The sequence below is a fragment of the Arvicola amphibius genome, chromosome 7 (assembly GCF_903992535.2).
Source record: "Arvicola amphibius chromosome 7, mArvAmp1.2, whole genome shotgun sequence".
Lineage (NCBI taxonomy): Eukaryota > Metazoa > Chordata > Mammalia > Rodentia > Cricetidae > Arvicola > Arvicola amphibius.
Genome location: NC_052053.1, coordinates 13121444 through 13134630, shown reverse-complemented (window position 1 = coordinate 13134630; position 13187 = coordinate 13121444). Strand labels below are relative to the sequence as shown.

The following is a 13187-nucleotide window of genomic DNA, read 5'->3' as shown; positions in this document are numbered from 1 at the left end:
CTCTAATCCCTGAATACATGATGCAGATTCTAGAATACCATAGCCGGAAGTTCCATCCGGACCCAGAGAGCAAACCGTGGCAGGAGAAGGCACTCAAATATCTTTGGTTACTTCTTAGTCGTACAGCAGCCTCTTTTATGAAGAGGCATGAGAGGTATGGGGGGGACCCCGAGGGGCTTTCAGAGCGGCCTTTCTTCTCCTCTCATTGGAAATTAAAATGAAGATTACCATTGTACCACACATGTAAGATGGAGCTGCGAACCTGCCCATCACTTGAATCACTGAAGGAAAGAAATTCTTTTTCAAGAAAATGCTAGAATATTGAATGCTTTTCGAATTATTGGGACTGAACTGACCTAACGTACAGGTGTTGGGAAAACTTGTTTTTAGGTAAACAAACAAACAACCTAAGCTTTAGCGGATCATTTAGTTACCTCTCTTCCAGCCTCTATTTCTGCCTCATCCTCAGTTTTAGTCAGAAGTTGTGTGTGGAAGTAGGAGAAACCCCTTAGGAGAGATGTTAGGCCTCCTGACCGAAGCACAAGGACCCACAGTGCAGCCTGGACTCTAAGGTGCAGCTTTGGAGAAGAGGCCTTTGGCTTAGCCCAACCTCGGCACTTGTTCGCCCTTTCCTGCCCTGCTGGTTCCGCCAAAGTGCTGCCTCTCGGCTGGCTACAGGGACATCCATGTCTAAGTGAAGATTCTTACAAATCTAGGAGTGTTTTTAAATGTTCTTAAAAATTAAACCGGGTGTGCTGGCTCATGCCTCTAGTTCCAGCACTTGGATACATAGGCAGGTGGGTGGTGAGTTCAAAGTCATCCTGGCACACAAACCGAGACCTTGTTCAAAATAGAAAGAAGAAACACTTTCCAAAAGTGTGCGCTGATGTGATGGTTTATAGACATTAGCCAAAAGGGTGTGTGTGAAATTTAACTAGAATCTGTGAGAAGTGAGATTGAAGCTGGGAGTGGTAGCAGATGCCCTAACCCCAGCGCTCCAGAAGCAGACAGACAGATCTCTGTGAGATTGAAGCTGGGAGTGGTAGCAGATGCCCTAACCCCAGCGCTCCAGAAGCAGACAGACAGATCTCTGTGAGATTGAAGCTGGGAGTGGTAGCAGATGCCCTAACCCCAGCGCTCCAGAAGCAGACAGACAGATCTCTGTGAGATTGAAGCTGGGAGTGGTAGCAGATGCCCTAATCCCAGCGCTCCAGAAGCAGACAGACAGATCTCTGTGAGTCCGAGGCCAGCCTGGTCTACAGACTGAGTTCCAGGACAGCCAGGACTTTGTTATACAGAGAAACCCTGTCTCAAAAACCAACCCCTCATGTCCCCCTCCCCCAAGAAAGACAAGAAATGAGTCTGAGACTAAAATGTTTGGCTTTGTTAGGGACTGTAGTCGTGGTTTCTTAAATACCTGCCCATTGCAGTGGGTAAGGTTGGAGGCATTGTACCCTTTGCCCACATGAAAATATGATCGTTGGTGGTGTACATTTTTTTTTATCAGTCTGGCACCCCCCTAAAATAACCACGCCCACCTGACCTGAATATCAGACCCTTCCATCCTTGCAGGTAAAGTTTGGATTCTGTATGAAGCTAGGTTCCATTGATAAGGGATAGATAGAGCCCAAGATGTCTGCATTTACTATTAGGGCCAATATTAACTCCTCCTAAATATCATTGTGATTAAAAAATAAGTTTTTATGAACTTTACTAATGATGTGTATCTTATGTGGAACCCGAAAATGGTCACCAATTTTGAAAGAAAATGGGCAAAACAGACAATGTTTTGTGCCTGTTTATAAAGTGGTTAGCACTTTAATTAGATGAGAGTACAGGAAATCATAAGGATAGAAAGTTATACTTGGAGATTATAATTTTCTTTGTTTAATGCCTGAATTCGTGTAACTTTTCATAAAGCCATCAAAACCAGATAAGTTTTTTGTGACCTTGTTACAGACGTGTGTGTATGTGTGTACCTTCCTTGTGTGTGTGTACCTTCCTTATGTGTGTGTGTATCTTCCTTATGTGTGTGTGTACCTTTTGTGTGTGTGTACCTTCCTTATGTGTGTGTACCTTCCTTATGTGTGTATACCTTCCTTATGTGTGTGTACCTTCCTTATGTGTGTGTGTATCTTCCTTGTGTGTGTGTGTACCTTCCTTATGTGTGTGATCAGTTACATTTGTGTGCATGCATGTTTACTTCTTGCCTAAAAATAACCTTTATTAGATGTACTGTTGTGGATAACTCAGACGGGTCTCATATGTATACCTTCTGTCTTATGTCCAAAAGAGCTGTTGACACTAAAATTATTCCAGAATAAAGGAAACATTCATGCTATCATCAGACTAGAAATAGAACTGATTTTTTATCAATTAAATTTTTTCATGTATTTTACATCCCCGACTGCAGTTCCCCCTCCCCTCCTCCTCTTTTCCTCCCCTGCTTCCCCTCTCTCCCCCCATCCACAGAACTGATTTTTTTCTTTCTCAGAGACTATTTTAAGTGATTTTATTTTTCATCTTAATATGCATTAAAACATTTGACTAAATCAGATGTCTTTTGGTTATCTTAAAGCCGCATAACTCATCAGCATGGGCTGCAAGTCTGCCCACATTTTGTGGGACATGGGATAGGATCATACTTTCATGGACATCCAGAAATTTGGCATCATGGTAAGAGTTATTTTGGAAGCTATTTATTGAACGACATCAGTTTTTCTCCAAGTCCTTTTTGCTTTGAATCCACATTGTCACCACCCCCCTCCCCCCACTTCCCACCCCACACCCCCGCCACCGCCACCGTCTTGGGAGTGTGAGGTTATCTACTTCATTTTAACCAGGAAGTTACTGTGCTTAGAGGGTCACAGGTCAGCACATTTCCCAAATGAAGTTCATTTTGGCTTTGGTCCTCTCCTGAAGGATGCATGGCTGGCAGGCCTGAGGGATGTTTGTCTAGAAAAAGTTACTGCAAACAAAACCCCACTGCACTGTATCCCAGCAGCATGCACACGTGACTGTTTTCTGTTTTTCTCCCCCCCCCTTCCCTAACCGCTGACTGTTGTGGTTAAACTTCGTTACATCCTACACAGCGTTGACAGCTGATGCATTTAGCAGCATGTACTCTTTCGTGTTTTCTGGATTATGCCCACCCTGGTGTTCCTTCCTCAGAATCCAGTTTCCCCCCATCTGGGTGTGTACCCTACAGAGAGAAGGCAGCAACCACCAGGAGGGGTGGGAGGACTTGGGTAAGCAGCTGTCTGTAGGAGAGTCTCGAGGGGGTGCACATTTGAACAAGGGCTAAGAGAAAGTTAGTCCTGAGTCTGCTGGCCCTGTGTACTTGAGACAGGACAAGTCCCTGGGAGAAATGACTAGAAACCACCCTAGGATCCATGGAGGCCCAGCAGAACAGTGCCCCACCTGAGGCAGCTCAGAAGAGGTACCCATCAGCATGGAAAAATCCTGTCTTCCCATGCCCCACCGATGCCAATGCATGCAGATGTCTGGGGATGGAGCCCTCTCCTCCTGCTCCATCCTCCAGGCCAGGTGTTGGCCTTTAGCATCTTTCCCCCAAGACTCATTTTGGCCTTGGGGAGACCAAGGGGCATAGCATCAGGTGGTATGGGGAACAGTAGACACGAAGAAGAAAAGGAATTGTACTGGCATCTGAACACCCTAGCTGCCCCCACCAGGCCAACTGCTGAAGAGTGGGCGGAGTCTGAGAACACAGATACCACAAAGAGTGAGACTCCCCCACCTCCTGCAAGCCCAGTGTTTAACCTCAGGGGCTCAACCAGATATCTAGAACCCTCTACCCTTTCCAAAAGCAAAATGGCCAAGTGTTTTAATGGAGCCCAGCTCCCCCGCTTGTGTTTCTTTCTCTCCATGGTTCCTTTTCTCATACCTCCCTGTGTTTGTTTTGCAGCAAATGACAATGACCTGCCCATGGAGGAGGGCATGGCTTTCACCATAGGTAAATGCTGGTCTCCTCTTCGGAGAGCTGGGGCCCCTGGACGGAAAACTGGCCTTTGCCTAGACTTGAAGTCCTGCAAAGGACTAATGAAGCTAATCAGCATAATGAAATAATTTGGATGCATAGTAAATGTGATTAAATAATATCCTCTAGCCCCGGCTTCCTAAATCAGATACTTACCGACACATTTAGGAGGCTGCAGCCATCCAACCTCTAATTCCGTTACCGGCATAATGTGCTGTTTGTTTTTTTGTTTTGTTTTTTCATTAACACCCAGTAACTAGAGACGATTAAGTCCCTTGCTCTCTGTCAGCAAGTGGCATGTGCTGTGTGGCGGCCCATTCCTGGCTGATGGCGTGATTGGTGTCACCACCAAATTCCAATCACCTAGGGCCACCAAGGCCTCCTAGCTCTGACTGTAGGACTTAATGGAGAAGCAATTAGGGTGAAATAAGAAAATTGTTATTTGCTGATTAATGAACATTTTGAGCGTGTTTTTAAAATTCAAATATTTTAAAAATCTGACTGATATTTATAAGAGGGACTGGTGTTTGGGTGGTTATTATCCACAGGGTCCTAATTAAGGCTTGATTAAAATGCCCTTCTTTCTCTAAAAAAAAATCTATGAACCAGGCAACTTCATACATTTAAAAAAAAATGCTGTTGCGTTTCCTCTTCCTACTGTTTAGTTTGTAGTATACTATGTAAGCAGCACCAATTATCAGCCCTTGCAAGATGGCAACAAGAGCTGTGGGTGGAACACTCAGGGGGAGGGAGAGCGTCCTTATCCTCTCTCTCTCTCTCTCTCTCTCTCTCTCTCTCTCTCATCACAGACTGGAAACAATATCTACTATGCTCAATGTTTTCTCTCTTACAGAGCCAATCATCACTGAGGGGTCCCCAGAATTTAAAGTCCTGGAGGATGAGTGGACTGTGGTCTCCCTAGACAACCAAAGGTCTTGGCCCCATTATGTTTGAACTGCTGGGCTAGGGAGGTTGCTCAGCGGCACCCAGCGCTGCTAGTGCACACCACATCCTGACTGCCGCCCCCTCCCCTGTGTTTCAGGTCCGCACAGTTCGAGCACACAGTCCTCATCACAGCAAGAGGTGTGGAGATCCTGACCAAACTGCCCCAAGAAGCCTAAGACTCTACCCGCAAGGCCACCGAGGCCCCGCACCTGTCTTCTTAAGGAGACCTTTGAAAACTGAGGAGCCAGCCACAGGCCATGTGGGAGTCTGCAGTGTCTCAGGGGAAAATACAGTGTGGACAGGACTTTGGGGACTGAGGTCTGCGGCCTACAGGGGCCTCTGGAGAACCACCTTCCTGGGCAAGTGGTTTGCCCTGATTCTAATTCTGGTTTCACTGAAATCCATTCCAGATTCTAACCAAGAAAAAAAAAAAAAAAAAAAAACTCTTAACTCCACAAGGGACAGTTACAAAGGTGAGGGGCAGGTGGTTAGTTTTGGAATCTCCAAACTTTTAACATGCACACAGGAAAAAAAAAAAAAAAAACAGAACCTGTTATCCGAAAAACTGTCTTAATCTTCTTTTCCCCTTGTGGGTCTTAAATTGGCTACGCCTAGGGGCACTTCCAGAGGCGGCACCTGCTTCCACCCCTGCCCAGTTTCCTCTTCACCAAGGTTTGGCCTAGAGAAGATGAGCCAGGAAGCATTGGCTGCAAATGTTTTCTTGGCTGTGGACCATAGTGTAGCTTTTCTGAAGACTACGGACCCCTGAGCCTCTTCATCAGCAACCAGCCACACTTGATCCCCTCCCAGCCTGAGACCACCCCCACACTAGATCATTCATTTTGCTAGAAATTTGAGCTGCAACCCCATACCCGTCTTGAGTTTAGAACCCAACTAGTCCTTAAACTGTCCTCCCCCTGGCTACCCGCCTGGGACAGGCACCCCCCCCCCCCCCGTTCCCTGGGCTATACAAATCAGGTATTCCTGAGACCTCCCTGAGAGAGGAGACACCAGACACTTTTCAGAAAAGGCCCTAGCTGGCCTGCTCTGGAGCTGTCCGCGCTAACTATGAATCTATGTGCCTGCAGCACCTACCTGCCGCTTCCAGAGCAGAGGTCCATTCCTGCCCAGAGCACTCTGCTTTCCCTTGCTGTCCCAGGATCTGTTCACACCTAGCTCCAGGTGGGTCAGGCTGAGTTTTACAGGAAGCCAGTCCCCTCTGGGCATGTTAGAAAGAGCACTGTCTAGAGAGGCCCAGACCATCAGTGGCCCTGCTAACTCTAGTTTGTGTTCCCCTGGATGGCAGAGTGGCCACAGTCTAAATAGAGCTTGGGCTGTCAGAGAGCCAAGGCCATGCCTTCTGTTTGCCAGGATAGATGGCATCAGAGGGAGTTAGCTTGTCTCTCAGACACCCAGAGCCGTGGACAAGGAGATGGGATACTGAGGAAAAGTGGTAAATCCCAGCTCCTCTCCAAACTTGGGAGTCTCTCCATGGTCCCCAACCCTCCAGATCAGTTTATCTACATCTAGAGATTACAGTTGTTTGTGGAGGGGATTCTAAATCTAATCTCTGTGAGAGTAAGAAGGAATGAAGATTTGTAAGATGAACTGGCTAACTTTGGAGGTGTTCTGGAATTAGCCAGGCAGAGGCTGGAGCTGTGGCCACGGACAATCCACATTCCCCAGAGAGGACCAGGGCCCAGCTGGCCTTAGGAGCTGTTTGCCAGAGAATGACTTCACTTCTGCCCTAGAGCAATCAGATTAGCTTATAGTGTCTTTATCTGCAGATCAGTTTACTCCCAGTCCCCCTAAGGATAGTTTTATTAGGACCACAGGATTTTACCAACCACTGGGGGCAATTATTGCAGGTGAAGGTATTTATGGGGACAATATATAATCTGATTTGGTAATCTAGCCTACCCTGCTAAACTCTGCAGCTCTGTAGGAGACAAACTTGAGTTAAAGGAATTTTGTGTAAACAGTCTTTGAAGTTGAGATTAGGAGGTAGGTTTTTAAAAAAGAGCAGCATCTTGTTCACTTCCACATTAGTTAGCCAGCTGAACTGACCGGACACCTAACCCTAAACGACAGGGATTCCAGCCAGGAGTAAACTGGCTACTGGGTCCCCAGGTGATTCCATTGAGTTCTGCTTCCCGTATGAAACCTTCAGAAACATGTGAGGTTCTAACTTCCTTTCATGCTTGGGCAGGAAAAGGTCTAGGCCTTTTAGAACAGGTGTTGCCTTAGAGTCGGGACAGTTGGAGGAATGCATTCTGGGCTCACAAAGTAGAGATAAGATCTCCCTTGGTGAAGCTAGGTGAGGCCTGGCTCAGCTTCTCCCTAGACTTGCTTCTTCCTCGGTTTAGGAAGTAACTCTGGAGTGTCCGTCCTCACAATTCAGTTCTAAATTATGCCAGTCTCTGAAACCCTATCGAGCCAGTCGGTCGTTTGTTCCCAGAAGCCACCCTGGTCTCCTGCTCCGCTAAGTGGAAAGGCAGAGTATCTTGGAGTAGTCCTGCGGTCACTCGCTGGTTCCCCAACCCAGAAAATCTCTGGGATAAACTGGCCCTAGGCAGTCCATCGGACCCTGGCACTAAATTCCAAGAGACAATAGTCCAGTTTTCCCTAGTCCCAACCTCAACCCCGGCACACACCGCAGCGATCACTTACGTGGGCAAGGCCCGCAAGGCGAAGAGACCTCGGGTTCAGACGGCATCCAAGCGGCTGCATTAGGCGCCCAGTACCGCAGTTCACACCCCAAAACAGGCGCTAAGAAGGAGCAATTAAAATCACGAATACGACAGGAAAATCAGGGCCAGCCGAGTGGCTCCGGAGTTGTGGTGGAGTCATTAGTTGGTTGTTGCTACAAAGCCTCACCGTGGGTTCGGTGATTAAGGAAAAAAAATCTTTTAGGCGTTGATAAACCCTTTATTGGTTTACAGAATTTGGACGGCTAGCGCTCTCTCTCTCTCTCTCTCTCTCTCTCTCTCTCTCTCTCTCTCTCTCTCTCTCTCTCTCTCTCTCTCTCTCTCTCTCTCTCTCTCTCTCTCTCTCTCTCTCTCTCTCTCTCCTCTCTCGCTTTTCTCTTGCTTCAACCACCATGCTGCATGAAATATTTCTGCCCTCAGCTTCATGCCCTTAAACCAAAGAGGAATTCCCGAAGGCGGGAGCTGCTGCTGAAGTTAGAGAGATAGAGTAAAAGAGGGAGAGGGTGGGAGGGAGGTAGGAAGGGAGGGAGAGAGAGGAGAGAGAGAGAGAGAGAGAGAGAGACCCTGTACTCATATCTGTAACATCACCGATGTAATTTGTTTTGAATGTTCATTTTTATTGGTGTTCCCCTCTGCCAAAATGTGCTTGATTACAGAGGTCTGTCCTGTGATCACTACGCACTCCAGATAGGGGAAGGTGCCGCGGCGAAGGTTCAGCTCAGGCCAGATCAAATCCCTGGCTGTTTAACGCTGAAAGGCTGCATGTTGCTATTAGTGTTAAATATATGGCTAATTATGCGTATGAAAATTAAACATCAGTGTTATGCTAATGGGGCGCCTTCAGCTGCGGATCTGAGCACTTGAGACTACCATTTAATCAAATGAATCAGTAACTAATACGTGTGCACGTGTGAACTTTCACAAGATCGTTTCCCCGTCCCCCGTCACACCGCTAAATTATGAAAGAAATAATTATCAACACTTTCTAATTACCTAACAAAGTAATTTGGGATTCATCGTGGGGCTGGCGGGATTGGGAACCAACAGTCCCTAGCAACCAGCGTAGTTTGCGCCACGCCGCGCCGCGCGGTTGTGTGGTAGTAGTGGTGGGTGGGGGCGAAAGGGTCTTTTGTGCACTTTTCAATACGGAGGTAGACAGCGCCTTGGCAGCTTTTGCCTGCACCAGCGCCCCTCGACGCACCCCCGGCCTGGAGGCGCCAGCTTTGGCCACTGGAGGTGAGAGACTGGGCGACAAAGAGGGGTATGTCTATACATAAATATTCGAGCCTACCACAGATCTGGATTTGCTGGGGGTTTCGGTGTCTCCCCCCCCCCCCAGGGCTCCCAAACCCCAAGTAGTCTGGCCAGACCCCAGGAGGTTGGAAAATGACCACCTGGCGGGCGTTCGACGCTCCAGCCGCCAGGCGCCCTCAGGTTCCCGGACTTCACGCTGCGCCGCGCCCTCGGGGCGAGTGAGCCCCGGGCGCACGGCTCAGGGGGAGTGGAAAGGGGAGGGGGAGGCAGGAAGGTTGGAGGGGGGAGAGGAGGTGCGGCCGCCTTTCCTGGGAGGAGAAGCGCGGGTTCCTGGCTCTCCACGCGCACTGCTTTCTTTGGTCAGACCCGTGCAGCCTGGAACCGGAGTGGCCAGCCGGGCCTGGAGAGATGCGAGCAAGCCCCTGGGAGCGGTGGCAGCGGCGGGGCGGCGGCCGAGTGAGTGAGTTGGGCCGGAGGGCCCCCAAACCCCGATTCTGGGATGTGGCCGAGAGGACCCCGGCCTAGGAGGCGCGGCCTGGAACGCGCTGAGCTAGGCACAGGACGCTCGGGAGAACCGCTGGCTGCTGGCTGCCTGGGTTGTCTCCCAGTGCACAACCTCGCGATCCAGAGAGACCGCGGCCAGACGGGAGCAGCGCTCCGCACCGGACTGGGTGACCGCGAGAAGTGGTCCGGGGTCCCGGGAGTTGGGGGCGGGAGAAGGGTGGGGACAGCAAGGGGGAGGGCGACGGCAGGGAGCCGCTGGTTGGTTTCTGGGGCGGGAAGCGCTCGAGGGAGGCGGGAGGCTGGAGTCGCGGGCCTCCAAGGTCCCAGCGCTGACGCCGCAGCCCTTTGTGCTTCACGCTCCGCGCGCTCTGTTGCAGAGGAGCCCCGGCCGGGACGTGTGGACCCGACTCTTCCTAGGCCGGGCCGAGTCGCCAGCTCTAGTCCAGCCGAGCCCGAGCTTCTCGGACCAATCCCCGGTGATTATGCAAGAGAGCCGACCAATCAGCTCCACCAGCTCATGAATATTTATGACCTTGGTTGAGTCAAAGCTTTGAACCGAGTTTGGGGAGCTCGGCAGCATCATGCTTAGACTTTTCAAAGAGACAAACTCCATTTTCTTATGAATGGAAAGTGAAAACCCCTGTTCCGCTTAAATTGGGTTCCTTCCTGTCCTGAGAAACATAGAGACCCCCAAAAGGGAAGCAGAGGAGAGAAAGACCCAAACCCAGACCCCGCGAGAAGAGATGACCATGACCACCATGCCAGAAAGTCTCAACAGCCCCGTGTCGGGCAAGGCGGTGTTTATGGAGTTTGGGCCGCCCAACCAGCAAATGTCTCCTTCTCCCATGTCCCACGGGCACTACTCCATGCACTGTTTACACTCGGCGGGCCATTCGCAGCCCGACAGTGCCTACAGTTCGGCCTCGTCCTTCTCCCGACCGCTGGGCTACCCTTACGTCAACTCGGTCAGCAGCCACGCGTCCAGCCCCTACATCAGTTCCGTGCAGTCCTACCCCGGCAGCGCCAGCCTCGCCCAGAGCCGCCTGGAGGACCCAGGTACGTGCGCTTGCCAGGGACAAGGAGAGGAGAGAAGGGAAGGAGAATAGGAGAGAGGGGGAGAAGGGGAGGGGAAAGAGAAAAGATAAGAGAGGAGAGTGGGGTAGAGAGAGGTGGGTGGGGGTGGGGAAGGCGCGGAAGTAGTAGAGGTTTCGGATATCAATCTATGGATCCTTGTCACTGAAAAGAAAAAAATTATAAGTCAATTCAATTTACAACTGTCCAGCAAAGGATAAATCCGAGCGCGTCTCCTGTCACTAGCTGGGCCTCTGGGCCGTTCAGCGCGCCGAGCACACAATGCCCTGCTGGAAAACAGAAACCCACATGTGCACGTATTAGTCTCGGTAATTATTTATTGCGTAGCGCTATAAACAATGTATGCAATTAAGGGTAATTAAACCTCAACTACCGCCTGCAAAAATAGCAAACTTTCCCTGCAAAGGCAATAGCTGCGCTCTTGGGAACGGCCCAATTCTGTCTGCAGCAGCCAGGAACCTGCGCTCGGACCTTGAGGAACCCTTTGCAGTCTTTCAGGGTTTCAGTTCTTTTCAGGACCCTGCCTCTCTACCAACCCGTCCATAGACACTCACTTTCGCCCCTCCGAATTAAAGGCAGTTCAGAATTAACAAGGGTATCTGCTTCTGTTGTCCCTCCAGGGGCGGACTCCGAGAAGAGCACCGTGGTGGAAGGCGGTGAAGTGCGCTTTAATGGCAAAGGGAAAAAGATCCGTAAACCCAGGACAATTTATTCCAGTTTGCAGTTGCAGGCTTTGAACCGGAGGTTCCAACAAACTCAGTACCTAGCTCTCCCTGAGAGGGCGGAGCTCGCGGCCTCCTTGGGACTCACACAGACTCAGGTACCTGGCCGCTGCCTCTCCGCCAAACAGGCTTCCCGCGCTGGCTTAAGCCGCAGGCTTCGAATTTCTTGTTCCCTGGGCCTCTCTGGTTCGAGGTGTCCCTGTGCGTGCCTGTGTGTGTGTGTGTGTGTGTGTGTGTGTGTGTGTGTGCTTGTGCGTGTGTGTGAGTCCATCTTTGACTTTCAGCGGCTCCCCTTCCTCCCACATGCTGTCTGCCCTAGCTGGGACACTACTCTGACCTGCAGACCGCCGGCTCTTCGGTCCCAGGACTTCTGATCAGGGAGCAGAAAGGATTTCTCCACTCGTTTTGTTTGGAGATTCTGAGGTCACACGTGCCGGAACAACTGGAACAATAGAAGGGGGATTTAATCCTCCTTTGCCTTTAAAGTGTGTGGCTAATCACTTGGATCCTGGGCCTAAGCCTAAATCTCCCTGCACCTCCTCCTTCTCACGAGGCGGCAGAGGAGGGTCCTTTCTCCTGCCCTTTCTCAAGTCCCAGATTCTGCAGAGAGAAAAGATATATATGTGTGTGTGTATTTGAGATTTTTTTTCTTCCTGCTTTACTCTAAGACTGTGGGCAGTTCCTAAGCATTCAAACCAGAGTTGACTTGGTTTCCAAAGTCTGTCTCTAGATTTGGATTGGAACTGGGGAAAGCAAATACACTTAAAAAGGAAAAAAAAAAAGTTGGACCGAGTCTAATGAAAAGTTGACCAACTGGCTGTGGCTTCCTCCACCAGTTCTTAAACTTGTCCAAAGGCAGGAAGTTCTGTGCAAAAGGAAGGTGATCTAATTGTACATAGATGTCCTTCATTCCTATCTAGGCTTTAATTTTTCTTTATTGATATTGCATTGTTTTGCATGCAAGAGGTCTTCCATAAACAGCAGCCCCGTTGTCACTGACTTGCAAGCTAAGGCCTGGGTCTCCCCTGCTCTCTTAGCCCACCTCCACCCCGATATTTGAGAGCTGCTCTAAGGGCTCTCAGCAGCTGGGGGAGAGGGGGATAACAGCAACGGCGGCGGCAGGATTGAGACTGGCTCTCAGGGGGATTTCGGGGGCTGGCGGTGGTCTCTGCCCCTTTAACCTGGAGCTGCCAGCCTCGGCAGAGCCAGGAGGGCGGCCATTCTCTTGACCAGTCCCTTCCCCTCGTCCCCAGGCCTGGGTAGGCTCAGTGGTCACAGTACAGTCACGTTGTTGCCCAATTTGCAGGTCAAGATATGGTTCCAGAACAAACGCTCCAAGTTCAAGAAGCTGATGAAGCAAGGCGGGGCAGCTCTGGAGGGCAGCGCGTTGGCGAATGGCAGGGCCTTGTCTGCCGGCTCCCCACCGGTGCCACCCGGCTGGAATCCGAACTCCTCCTCTGGGAAGGGCTCCGGCAGCAGCGCAGGCTCCTACGTCCCCAGCTACACATCTTGGTATCCTTCAGCGCACCAAGAAGCTATGCAGCAGCCTCAACTCATGTGAGATTATCAGTTCGCACTCACACGCCTCCTTCCCGTCTCCCTTGGTCCGGCCCCTCCCGCCTCCAGGTCTATCCACCCGTTCGCGTGCCCTGGGCCAGGAGGAGAAGGACCCCGAGGTGAGGAAGGGAAAAAAGGAAAGAAAAAGGAACTGCGAAGGCAGAGGGTTTGCCGCCTTCTCGGAGCCCCTAAAGGTCTGGCCCAGCGAGTTTCCAACTCTTGGCCCGAACCTGTTTTGGGCCACGCGGTGACAGCGGAGTGGCCTCAAAGCAGGCATGGCCACTGGAGAAGGAGCAACAAGACAACACGCTGGACCCCACCAGACTCTCAGCTTTGTGAGACTATCAGGAAAAAAAAATATGTAGGAGGGGGGAAATGCTCTTTTTTCGGTTCTGTCTGTCTTTGTTT

General features: G+C 50.5%; 2 protein-coding genes across 2 annotated transcripts in view; both read left to right on the top strand.

Annotated features, from left to right (window-relative positions):
• Positions 1–5472, top strand: part of Metap1d (methionyl aminopeptidase type 1D, mitochondrial) — a 68394-nt gene extending 62922 nt beyond the window's left edge. Inside the window, exons 7-10 of the mRNA XM_038337756.1 lie at positions 2579–2676; positions 3926–3973; positions 4851–4929; positions 5040–5472. Of these exons, the coding sequence (XP_038193684.1) occupies positions 2579–2676; positions 3926–3973; positions 4851–4929; positions 5040–5118 (304 nt within the window). The 3' untranslated portion in view covers positions 5119–5472. The remainder of the gene's footprint in view (positions 1–2578; positions 2677–3925; positions 3974–4850; positions 4930–5039) is intronic.
• A 4646-nt stretch (positions 5473–10118) lies between these two features.
• Dlx1 (distal-less homeobox 1) lies at positions 10119–12783 on the top strand. Its single transcript, XM_038338159.1, has 3 exons — positions 10119–10464; positions 11121–11320; positions 12529–12783. Exons 1-3 carry the CDS (start codon positions 10152–10154, stop codon positions 12781–12783), a joined length of 768 nt encoding a protein of 255 aa, XP_038194087.1. The 5' UTR covers positions 10119–10151.
• Positions 12784–13187: the final 404 nt, after the last annotated feature.